Raw genomic sequence first — 13,227 nt, forward strand, 5'->3', positions numbered from 1 at the left:
GAAAAGTGTTTTTTATAACATATATTTTAGCGTTTGATACATCAGCAAAAAAATGTTGTCCTAACAAATTCTAGAAAAAAATTTGGTGGCTGGGTACCATTGGGTGTGAAACAAATTCTTTCACTGGTTGATACAAATCAGATGCACTTTTTGAACGTAAAAAACGTCATTCACTTGATTTGCACACCAGAACGTGTGTGTATATATATATATATATATATATATATTACTAATCAGAATAATCAAACAAACATAGGTATGCAGTAACTATATGTTAGGCCATAGAGCATCAGCTATAATACAAGTAGACATTTCAGTGCCCAGGCATCATGTTTATCATTGTCAACCCTTCTGGCTATTTTCTCTCCTCACTGATATGTGCACCTACAACTCTTTCTATAGCTGAACCAGCATTTTGAAACCATGACTCGAAGTCAAATGTGGCAGAAGGTATTCCCTAGCCTCAGGATTTTATCGGATCAAAGCATCATATGTAATGAGATTAACCCTACGTTTTCAAACCTTCAAGTGCTCTCAGTTTTGTCCACTACAGCAAAACGGTTTTGGTTCATGCTCAAACCTGATGTCTGTAACTGTTTTCTCCTCTGAATATGATGCAAGGCAGCTTGTCGATCATTACGAGCCTCAGCAGAGTCTGGCTGCAAAACAAGTCCGATTTATGGTGCATAAGTGGTTTACTAAATACGTGAGCATCAATTACAAAGGCAATCAATCTGACACACTTAGCACAATATTCCACTGAACATTTCAGAACTAGGATGTGATAGAAGCAAGATGAATAGAAGTTAGACAATTGCTTAAATCTCAAAAGACAGTTTGTCCTCCAGATACAAAGGTAGTAATATTGACCTTGGGTCTTGGTGTAATACATTAAAAGCAGAGAATATCCATTTATTCATGAAGGAAACATCTCAGTTAAAAAAGGATCCTTACAGGAAGCAAGCGTGAGCATTAGTTATAAATTTAATCTATACCTTGATGGCTAGTGCTCTGTCTAAGCTTTCTATAGCACTGTCAGGCTCACCATAATTCAGCTGTGCTCTACCAAGGGTGACCCACGCCTGCAACAGACAGAAGAACTAGCAATAAGCACTGGAATAAAGTAGTGAACATTCTAGTGATAGTAGAAATTGACCGTTCCCTAAGAACCAGAAGCTTGCAGTCAACTGCCTTTTAGTCTAAGCTTCATTTTCCAAAGCTGTAAATAGTTTGGATTATGGAAACGGAATAGAAAAAGAGAGTGCCTTTTGCTTGATCATTCCATGCAGCTCTAAGCTTAACTATGCACGCAAGTATGACCAGGAAGTTCAAAGTGCAAAGCTGCTTCTATCATGAGGTAGCTTGTCAGTACACTGCTAATTACTTATCTTAACCTCTAAAGCCAGTAATTTATTACCAAGTGAAGACATAGAAGCATTGAATTTGCCTAGTCTAGGGAATAGATGCAGGAAGAGGTAGAACAGAAAGGAAGTAACATGCACATTGGGTGAACAATTAAGGCTGAAATCCAGAGGACTTTGCACATGAAAACTAGCCCATGACACTTATAGCCAGTTGAAGTTTGACAAATTAGTCTTAGAAGTATTGAAACTGAATAGATCACCGATAAAAAATATGTTACATTGTTCATCAGGATCCCCCACGATATTAAGCAAGGATGGTGAGGGTTCCCAATTATTGCAGTGCACTAAGAGTTGCGTTTACATCCCTAAAGCAGGTATATTAACAACAGGTGAAACAATAGTAAAACTGAATGATCAACAGTTTCACACACCTCACCCCAGCTTGGTTCCAACTCAGTTGCACCTGCTCAAACAGGAAGCAGGTTACATATGAGTCATGAAATATATCATCTGAAGTTATTTTATACACAAACACAGATCAATGACTTAAGAGGGCATTAGTGACAATGAAAGTAGGCTAAAATCCATCTTTGAATATCTATATGCCAGATATAGATTTACAACAGGAAGAATGTGGAAAAGAAAAATCTTCCAATGCCAAGGAAAAGATAAGTAAAAAATAAACTTAGTCTTGCTCTAGGTTCCCACATTCGGCTGTTATCAAGATCATATTTGAAATGATATATTTGCCAGATTTGTCCATAACCTTAGAGATGAGTCAAAAGCAGGCACTAAGAAGCTTCAGAGCATAAAAGTAGGTGCATAACCTTTCATGAGATATAACATTGAAAATAAATCCAAGTAAAATATGTTTGTGAATTGACTCTCAGCATAATTTGCTCAGGAAATGAGGAGAATTTCATTCGAATTAATGTGAGTGTCAAAACATACGAGTAGCAGCTTGCAGCGCCTTCCATGTTTCTCCAAGTTCAAGCAAAATTTGAGCCTTCTGTTCATGCAGAATGGCACGATCTGGCATCAAAAGTAGAGCAGATTCCCACTTTCCAAGTGCTTCACGATATTTCCCTTCCTTCAAAAAAAAAAAAAGAAAAGAGAAGAGGCTTAACCCCGGCTTCTGGATCATGCTGTTGGAATTTGGAAATGATATCAACAATCAATAAAGTGTTCGAAATCACTCATCCAAAAAAAATATTCCTCGAGGACTCAATGAGGGTTTGAGTGACCAAATGTGGTAAGAGTCTCACCCCCTTATCCAGAGATAAAAAAGATCCTTGTAACATAGATATTGAGGTTTGCAAAAGAGGTCATGTCTGCATAGCCTCACTCTCTGAACCGCAACCAGGCCATCTGCAAGAGAACTTCTGACATCCAACTCACCTCAACATATACTTTTTTTTAGAAATAAACTGGTAATGCAGTATTCCTCAGCATTTAGGATATGTTGGAGACCTCCAAAAAAGGTTCTCACCTCAACATATACTTACTTACCATTTTATCAAAAAAAAACAAAAAAAACATATACTTACTTACCAATGTGTTCTCTTGTTAGTGTAACTTTTGGTACTAAAAATCTGTATATAGCCTTAACTTTTTATTCTATGCGGAGGCATTTTAAGGTTTCTTTTCAACTTCAGAGCCACCATAAATAAAGTTAGCATTGTGTTTAGCCTCAGCTATCAGTATTAATGCAAAATGTAGTACAACCTTACCTTTATAAGCAACTGTATTAAGTCTTACTTTCTGCAGTAGATTTACCGTTGTGCTTAGCGTTGCCTTAAAGTATCATGCAAAATATACTTCATATTGAGGTCATTTAACACTCAACTTACCATCGCGCTAAAGCTCATCTTTAAGATAAAGAGTATGAAACATCACTAAATCCCCCTTCCTCCTCAAAAAAATGTGTTAGTTAACATGACAAGCAGCTGTGCATATTCTTACTTTCTACAATACAAAGAAGCTAGTTTCAAGACTCAACTCTTCACTTCAGTTCATCCTCTTACAGTTAACTTACTGCAACTTTGACGCCCGACAAGTGGTGGTGCAAACTGCAGTACAACCACTTGGCAAATAGCCTTCCTATTCACATAGCAAGGTAACTATTTGAAAGACTGAACTTTTGACCTCCAACTTACAACTCCAAACTTTAATGACACAAGTAATTTCTAAGGGGTTGTTTGGTTTGCAAATACGTTAACCCAGCATTATAATATATATACACTTCTTTTTGTAGATGTTTGATTCATTGAGAGCATAATATAAAACATGGGCTTGATTTTACAATAGACAAACTTTTATTTACAATTTTAACCCTGCCCCTCTTAAAAAACTTTGGGAAAGAGCTTTTGTGAATAACATTTTTGTCATTTGATTGCTTTGTCCCAAACATCTAATCCCTGGATTGTTATCTCGCATCGAACGTCATTTAAAAATAATACTAAAACGTGCTACAACTAATCTGAGAAATGCTTATACCAAAAACAACCAAACAGGGGATTAAATAATCCTGCATTGAGTGCATTCTATCCCTGGATTATTATTTTTTATCCCATGAGCCAAATGACTCCTAATATTTTTTTTGGGTGTAATAAGGTTTACAAATCTGGAGTCAGGGCATGCCCCAGCCCTCAACAAAGAGTTACCCTGGGTTTATATAATGCCCAACAAAATGAATTGTTGGCAGCAGGAAACGATATAGGCATTTCAGGAGACACATGCGATCCTTACCTGTAAATCATTTGTCTTGATTATCGTTACATGTAAGAAGTTCAATGATCAAACACAAGATGCTCGATTTACCTCAAGAGACATAAATTGCTACATTAAAATATTCACCTACAATGACTTCTTCCTCCTAAGAGCTTACTGAAGCAAAAAGTAATATGTTGAAATCTTATTCATCCCAAAAGAAGAGGAAACAAGGACAAACATATTGTAAATCCAATACACGTCTATCAATAGAACAACTACATTAATTAAGTTCAGTAATCAGATGAAATAAAAACCTCCCTAATACTAACAACACACCCAGCCTGCCTTCTTCTAGAGTTCCTTAGAAGATATAGAGTTACTACTGATGTGAAGTAAGAAGAGGAAAAAGGAAGAAGAAAAGAGAAAGAGGAAGTGACAGAGAAATAGAGATTAAGAGAGACAATGATGGAAAGAAGGGAATAAAAAGGTGGGACGACAATGCACCCAAGGGTTGAGGAGCCAACAAAGACCATGGTATATGCGGTTTTAATGAAGCTGAGGCAAAAAGTTTGGTGATTCATTTCCATTTCTTAAACCTCGACGAACAACATTATTATGTATGGATGTAGGGATCAGTCCAATACTCGAAATGCAAGAACATTAGTCCAGACACCACTATTACCTCAGGCTAACTAGAATACCAACTTAATTCCTAAATACTCAAGTAAATGAAGGCTAAATAAGAATGATAAACAACTTAGAACTATTGAAATTACTAATACTCCTTTAGAACAACACTAGAAAAAACATAACATAATCTTTTACTTTATTTCCAACTAATAAATATAGATACTAAACAATATCAAGTGATAACCATACCATCTAACAGCAATTTGCTAAAACTAATCAACAATCTATTTTTTTTAAAAAAAATTATGCTCATATAATAGAAAGAACAAACAACAACTGTAAATTATACGCACTGAATAACCTCATACAGATTGAAAAGGAGAAAAATTAAATAAAATACAGAAAAAAGAAGAGAAACCCATGTGAGGAAATACCTCAGCAAGCTTATTTCCTTGTTGTTGAAAGGACTCAACAAGCTTGAATGTATCATTATCATCATCTCCATTAACATTAGAAATCTCTTCGTTTTTAGGAAGTTTTTCCTCAGGAAAAATGGAATCGTCAGTAGGATCGAAAGGGAGGTTTTCGAATTGGGAAATAGGTCTCTTTTTAGGGTTCTTCTTGCTCTGATTCTTCCATGTCATCTTCATCTTCTTCTTCGAGCTGTTTCACTGTTTTGGTTACCACCTGAACCAAAAGGTTAATTTCAAACAACTTTTATCTCTATAGCAAAAAGACTCCCTCACTGAAACTTTGACATAATAATTTATGTTTATGAGATAACATTATTTCATTCTAATTTACCTCATATCCTTTTAATTTCAAAATTTAAACCAGTGTTAATTTTTTAAAATTATTAATTATTGTACCTAAATTTATGATCGAAGTTAAATTATTTTACTTTGAAGATTCAAAAGAAGAAGATTTATTTGGGGTCAAATTAAAGGAATGGAATTTTAAATATTTATCATATTAAAGGTATGGAATTTTAATCATTTTTAGGGAAACTTAAAAAGATGTACTTTTTTCATATTAAATTAACAATTTTATCAATTATATAACGTATTTTTTTACCCGTTATAATATAAAACTATCATGATGGGTAGATTTTATCGTTTTTATAGGTAAAATTTATAGAAAAACAATACGTGCTTGTTCAAATTTTAGATTGGAAGCAAAAGTTTATCATAAAAAATAAAGCTATCAATTTGATGAGGGAAAATGACCAAAATGTCTTTCCTTTTCAATTTAATGGCAAATAACCAGACATATAAAAATATATCAAAAAGTAATAGTTAAAGTTTGATATTTTTTAAATTAATAAATATTTGATATATATAAATTAAAATATTGAGAAGCTGGTGAGAGTGTTTAAGCTTCGTGGTAGTTCAATAATTTTCATCAACCAAATTACTATTTACTACTATTACATTGCATTATTGACGTTAAAAAGTAGTTCTTTGAAATATTTGTCAATAAATTCATATTACTTCAATGACAATTACAATTTTGTGGTATGTATATTTTTAATGAAAATTATCAATTCACGCTCTTAATTATGGATATACATCACACATATTTTCAATTTAACAACATTAATGTTTCATAAGTTCAGTCAATAACTAGAAGTATTTAAATTTTTTATTAAGTGTAGTGTTCAATTGATAAAGTCATGAAAAAAATGTCTAATTAATAATCTGTGTCAAATATAAAAATTTCTCAAAATCATTCAGCTTAATAAAATAAAAAACAAGATAACAGAACAATAACAAAGAGATATATATGCTTTTAAGAAACACAAATAATCCACAAATTTTACAATGAATTCCCTATATGTCTTACCTACACACACACAAAAAAAAAAAAAAGACAAAACAAAATATCAGAACACGGTAAACGAATTAAAAATAAAATTTAAGAAGAATTGGCCCACACGCTTATTACATTAATTAAAAATTGTAAAAATTAGGCAAATGACATAGTATAAGAAAGAAATTAAATTACTTCCTTTCCCTACTCTTTCATTAATTACCAAAGATCCTTTTTTTTTAGTGTTTTTCGGATACATAATATAGCAGTGTGGATACTTAATATAGCAGCACGGATACTTTAATTAATAACGGACGGATATTTAAATTATTAAGTTGTTAGCAGCACGGATACTTAATTAACGGGCAGATGCATAATATAGCAGCGCGTATACTTTAATTAATAACGGGCGGATACTTAAATTATTAAGTTGTTAGCAGCACGGATACTTTAATTAATAACAGGCGGATACTTAAACTAATAAAGTATCCGGTTAAGTTGAATTGGGGGAAAATAAGGGATTTTTGTATTTTAGTAAAAGAGTAGAGAAATATTGAGAATAGGTAAAGAAGTGTTGTGTATTTAAGTAATTTTTCCTTAAAATTTTTATGTATTATTTCTCTAATACGATCAATACACATTTTAAAACACATTAAGCCTAATATTTGAGCCGAGATATTTTTTCATGTAAAAATTATGATAGGGACATTTTTCTTTTATGAAATACTACGATCTATCTATATATATTATAATTAGTCAAATTAAATAGGAGTCATCCTAATTAATCCCCCCACACACAAACCCACAAAACTCATCTCGCCCACCACACCCCATGTTGATTTATAATACTTTTCATATAAATTTTATTATAAAATATTTGAAAGTTTTTCTCGAATTCATAATCAAAATAAAATATGTTGACCCTCATACTAACTCTGCACCCCTTCACATAAATTGAAACAGAAAGAGTACTACTGAATAAAATTACTCAGATTTTAACAACTAATAAGATTATAATTATATATCAATAGTTTCATGGCTATTAGTGCAACTCACACTTTTTAATAACACAAGACTTAGAGATATAAATAAATACGAATTACAAACACACGCATAAACACACACAATCACACATTCCATGCACGAAATAACAACAATGTTACATGAGCCAACTTAGAAATTGATGAAGAAGTTACATGAAAACATTAAGAAGAATACCATAAATAAAATACCTAAACACATGAACTCCTCAAAGCATCACAAGTTAAAGCAACAAAGCAATAATACACTATACTTCCTCATATTTAATTAATTATTTTATTTCTAAGAGAAGAGATATGGAGAATAATGGAAAGGGCAAAGTAGGCACATCAAACAATGGAAGTGTGTTTCCAAAGAAAGATAAGAAGTCAGTGAAGAAAATGGCAATTGAAAAGATAGGTAAAACTATGGTGTCCACTTTCAAGAATGATAAGAAGATGATTAACCCATCTGATGGCACATCTTAGTCCCCTTACTATAATCAACTTGCTTTTAAGATTGTGCTAATATTATTGAATAATGTATTTATTTGATTCTGATGTATTTCGAGGGTTTAACTTATATACATTTCCAGTATTGTAAAGAATAATGTTTACATTGGTTACCTTCTTTACTATATTGTTGATGTATATAAGTTAAACTCATTTAATAAACTATATATGATGTAGTATATTTTTTTCTTATGAGAGTGATATTTTCTTTGTTTAATTAAAACCTTTAAGCATGTTGTAATAAGTTGTAACACGAGTTTTCGTTTCCATTTGTTAATTTCCCTCTTCAATAGTGTAATTTCATTGTTAATTTTTAAATAGAAACTAAAGTTAAGTACTTGGATTTTGAGAAATCTTAATAGCTCAATTAGTTGCTTCAATTTCTAATCCCTCTCCCATTTTCCCTTTACCCATTTTTTTTTCTAAAAAAAATAGTGAAATTTTCATTTTAATAAGAGGTGAAAATTTAGATAAATATTGAAATCGCGATCGTATAACGCCAAAGGGCTGTGACCGGCACTTTACGAACTCCTACGATCACGCTAAGCAAACTAACTACTACCTTCGTTTATATGTCACCATTTTTTATTTCACATGTATTAATAAATTAAGTTTACTATTTTAACCTTATTTAAATTTTTTTTGAAGTCAACTTTTCAATCAATGAATATGAATTAATTTATTTTTGATTAATTAATTTGACCAATGAACATGAATTACTCACTTAGTTTTTCTATATTGGTCAAATGTATATTTTTAAGGCTAATAACTCACAGGGGTAAAATAGGAAGAATATTGTAATTTATACATTAATTTTATGAAATGACGAGTATTATGGACCAACTATTTATAGTAAAGATGACATATAAAAAGGAGGAGAGTGTATCTTATTTACGCTTCTATTCATACAATAACACAGTATTAATACAACAACTTTAAGTTGCCTTTATTTTATGAAAGTAAAGAGGTTGTTGAATTTCTGATAGAGCATCGCCTCAAGTAAAACATATAAAAAAAATAAGAATTGAAAGAAAATACAGTGGATATTAAAAATAAAGGAAAAGAGATTAGTAGCAACAAAAAATAATTTGATAACCAAAGCAAATGAAATAATTAATTATAATAAAATCGAAGAATAAGATAGTAGAATAATGATAAGAGATACTCTCTCTGTCTCATATTAGATGAACAACTTTATTTTACGTGGTAATTAAGAAATTATTATTATATTGATTAATTTTACTTTGCTCATAGTAATTAGCTCTTGAACGTCGACTCCGACAGGAAGCTCCCGAGAGGGAAAGAGAAGAAAATAACCAATGACATTATCCCAATGCCCAAGCCAAAAGAAATTCTTGGGTCTTTAAAGTTTGTTTAAACTTTCAACGACCATACTAATTATAGGAGTAAAATAATAAAAAATTAATTAATTCTATCTTAATTTAGTAAATGATCGAGTAATATGAGACAAATATTTTTAATAAGATGTTTATTTAATATAAAATGGAGGGAGTATATGTTTTCAAGAAACACAGATAATTAATCCACAAAATTTACAATAAATCCCCTTTACACCTTACAAACACAAAAATACAAACAAATATGAGAACACGATAAAGGAATTGAACACAACAAATTTTGAGAAGAATTGGTCCACACGCTTATTACATTAAATAAAATCCTTTTACGTATTATTTAGAGTATGTGTTATAATATATTTCTTTGAGCTCGAGATGTTTTTTCATGTAAATATTATGGTAGGGACATTTTTCCGTTATGTAAATTACTATCTACATATCTTATAATGAGTCAAATTAAATAGGAGTCATCTTAATTAATCCACACACCCACAAATTACCCACTCCTCCTCCAATACACACACACACAACCCATGCAACAATATGATTTCTCAAACTTTATTTTTTTTTGAAAATATTAGCAGTTATGTTGACTCGTAGAACTTTTCGTGTAGTTTTTAAATTTTATTTTAAAATATTTGAAGAGTCTATACCTGGATTTTTAATTAAAAAAATTAAAGTTGCCTTGACCCTTGTGTTCTGAACATCTTCACATGCATTGAGGGAGAAAGAATTCTAAATAAAAATTACTTTGATTTTAGAAACTAATTTAGATTGTATTAAAAAATTGTAGGTATAGTTTAGTGGTGCATCAATACGAACTCACACATTTTAATAACACAAGACTTGAGATAAAAATAAATACAAATTCCAAACACACACAATCACACATTCCATGCAGGAAATAGACAATAATGTTCTCTCAATTTTACATGAGGTAACTTAGAAATTGAACAACAAATTACATGAAAACATTAAGAAGAATACCATAAACAAAGCCTAAACTCCAATAAATACCTCAACATATGAACTTCTCTAAGCAACACAACTTAAAGCAACAAAGCAATATATAATACACTACACTTGCTCATATTCATAATTATTTCTAAGAGGAGATCATATGGAGAATAATGGAAAGGGCACATCAAAGAATATTGGAAGTGTGTTCCCAAAGAAAGATAAGAAGTCAGTGAAGAAAATGGTTGTTGAAAAGATTGGCAAAATTGTGGTGTCCACTTTCAAGAATGATAAGAAAAAAATTAACCCATCTGATGGCACTTCCTCTTAGTAGTTAGTCCCATATCTATAATGGACTTGCCTTTTAGATTATGCTAATATTATTGAATAAATTAGTATTTATTTGATTCTAAAGTTTTTGAGGGTTTAACTTATATACATCGCCACTAATATAAAGAATTACACTATTTACCTGATATTGTTGATGTATATAAATTAAATTCATTAGTAACATGGTGTAGTATTTTGTTTTTCAAAGAGAGTGATTTTTCCTTTATTAATTGACCTTCAAGAATGTTATAAACTGTAACATGAGTCTTCGTTTCCGTTTGTTAGTTTTCTTCTTCTATAGTGCTATTCCGTTGTTAATTTCTCAATTTAAACTAAAGTGAAGTATTGAATTTCTGGGAGTCTTATTACATACGTATTCAGTTGATTGATTATCTGAACTTTTACTTGAGGTTCGATTTTCCGTCCTTAATTATAATCCTTCCTAGCTCATTTTTGTTGGGAAAGGCAAGCACAAAATAAATGTTCACGACAGGGCAATAGCGGGAAAAAAAACCAAGTCCAAATTTTCCCTTTTATTTGAACCAAGAGAATACAAAATAATGCAAGAAAAACACCGTTTGGGGCAGCAGACCAATCAACCAAGCAAGCAAAATAAATCAACAAACGAGACACCAAATTTAACATGGAAAACCTTTTCGGTGTGAAGGGTAAAAATCGCAAGGCCAAACCTCCACTAAAATCAACAAGAGTTATAAAAGTGTTCTCCAAAATGGCCATCAACAAAGTGCCAAACAATGAGCAACACAACTACAAGATAACACCAAAAACTAGAGAAATAAAAGGAGCAAAAGGAATCCAAACCACTTTCTCAGTTCCCAATCAAAGATTAAGTTGAAAGGAACAAGCTGTCCTAAAATCAGCTCAATCGGATAAGAAACAAAACGGGAATCACGATTTGAAATTGACTGCTAGGGCTTGTGCGAAAATCTGCACTCTCTCACTTTTCTCTCTATATGGCTGCTCTCAATCTCTTGTGATATTTCAAAATAAGACCTAAAAAGAAAGTCTTACATATGCACCATAATGTTGGGCTTTTGGGCAAAAGTGAGCTAGTCAATTTGGTCTAAATTTATCTACAAAGGAAAGAAAGAAAATCCAAAACCTTGGACTTTTATTTATCCACATAAGAAGGAAAAAAGACCCAAAACCCAACAATTTCTCCTTCATCATTCCCTATCCTTGTTTTTTTTTTTTTTTAAAAAAAGAGTACTCGAATTATTATTTTAATATGAGGTGAGCATTTTAAAGATAAATATTGAAATCACTATATCCTATAACGCTGAAGGGTCTCCCTGTCACCGCGAGGAAATGTTGAGGCAACAAACTCAAAATGTCTAAATGATATGACATCAAACTAGGACCCCGATCAGTCTTAACATAGACTCGAACACGCGTCTCCACCCCGACTTGACCCCAATACCAACCCGAGACACGATCCTAGCCCCAATCCTCTATACTGACTCCATCCCACCGTAGAACTTGATTCTCAACTCGACCCTAGCCTAACTCTAGCCCAGGATTTGAACACCGACCCCATCCACGACCTGACACCCAATGACGTTGATGTTGAGACCTACCCCGATCTTGATCCCAGATTGAACCAATCATGAGAAAATTGAAAAATATGTAACTGCATACCAAACACACCCGTTCTCTCAATTTTACATGAACTAACTTAGAAATTCAACCATAAATTACATAAATTGTTAATTTTAGAAGGTATTCTATGTATTAAGTATAAAGTTTTCAAGCAAAAGGTATAGACATGAAAAATTGAAGTTGAATAATAATTTGAGTGTGCTTATCCCTGAATTTGCAAAATCATTAAATCTTATATTATTTCCATATTAATTTATTTGTGCCATTAATATATATTTTAAAACACATCTAGCTAGCTGACTATTTAAGATTTAAGATACTTCTCTAGGTAAGATTATGAAAGGGACATGCTTCGTATACAAAAAATTACTATTTATATATTTTACAAGGCAAAGCGCTAGTAATGAAGATAGTGAAATTACATGGAAAAATAAAATCAATTTTCTCTTCAATTGGTTAACTATTCTTTTAAAATAAATTGAACATTTCCTAGAAATGTATAACAAATTAATTAGAAGTCATCCTGATTAATCTACAAACCCACACAAACCTATTACCCCAACAACATACACACAACCATGCAATATAAATAAATAAACTATATAGAAAATTAGTTTTCAGTAATTTAAATTAGCATGAAAATTAATTTCCTAGCTCATCCACACACAATTTCTTAATAACACACATGATCACTTCACGTTAAAAATAACAATCCGAAAGCACACACCCACATAAACATATATTCCATGCAAGAATTTTAAAAATAAAATAATAATTAGTTTTTGGTAATTTAGCTTGAACAATATAACTACGTAGTTTCCTTGGCTCAACCACACAAACAAGACTTAATTTCTTGGAAAGTCATCTCAAGTTATGAAAATAACATACTATAACTTTTTTTTATTATTTGCACAA

General features: G+C 31.6%; 1 protein-coding gene across 5 annotated transcripts in view; it reads right to left on the minus strand.

The window, feature by feature from the left end:
- Window positions 1-335: 335 nt before the first annotated feature.
- Window positions 336-13,227, minus strand: part of LOC125849906 (uncharacterized) — a 25,159-nt gene continuing 12,267 nt past the window's right edge. The window contains exons 1-5 of one of the 5 annotated variants that reach the window (XM_049529858.1): window positions 5,141-5,423; window positions 2,316-2,454; window positions 1,796-1,827; window positions 996-1,082; window positions 339-659 (exon numbers count right to left, since the gene is read on the minus strand). In XM_049529858.1, the coding sequence (XP_049385815.1) occupies window positions 525-659; window positions 996-1,082; window positions 1,796-1,827; window positions 2,316-2,454; window positions 5,141-5,356 (609 nt within the window). In that variant the 5' untranslated portion in view covers window positions 5,357-5,423 and the 3' untranslated portion in view covers window positions 339-524. Of the gene's footprint in view, window positions 660-995; window positions 1,083-1,795; window positions 1,828-2,315; window positions 2,455-5,140; window positions 5,424-13,227 lie in introns of those variants that run through there. The other 4 variants (XM_049529859.1, XM_049529863.1, XM_049529860.1 and 1 more) reach the window with 4 other exon arrangements.

The sequence above is a fragment of the Solanum stenotomum genome, unplaced genomic scaffold (assembly GCF_019186545.1).
Source record: "Solanum stenotomum isolate F172 unplaced genomic scaffold, ASM1918654v1 scaffold11373, whole genome shotgun sequence".
Taxonomy (NCBI): domain Eukaryota; kingdom Viridiplantae; phylum Streptophyta; class Magnoliopsida; order Solanales; family Solanaceae; genus Solanum; species Solanum stenotomum.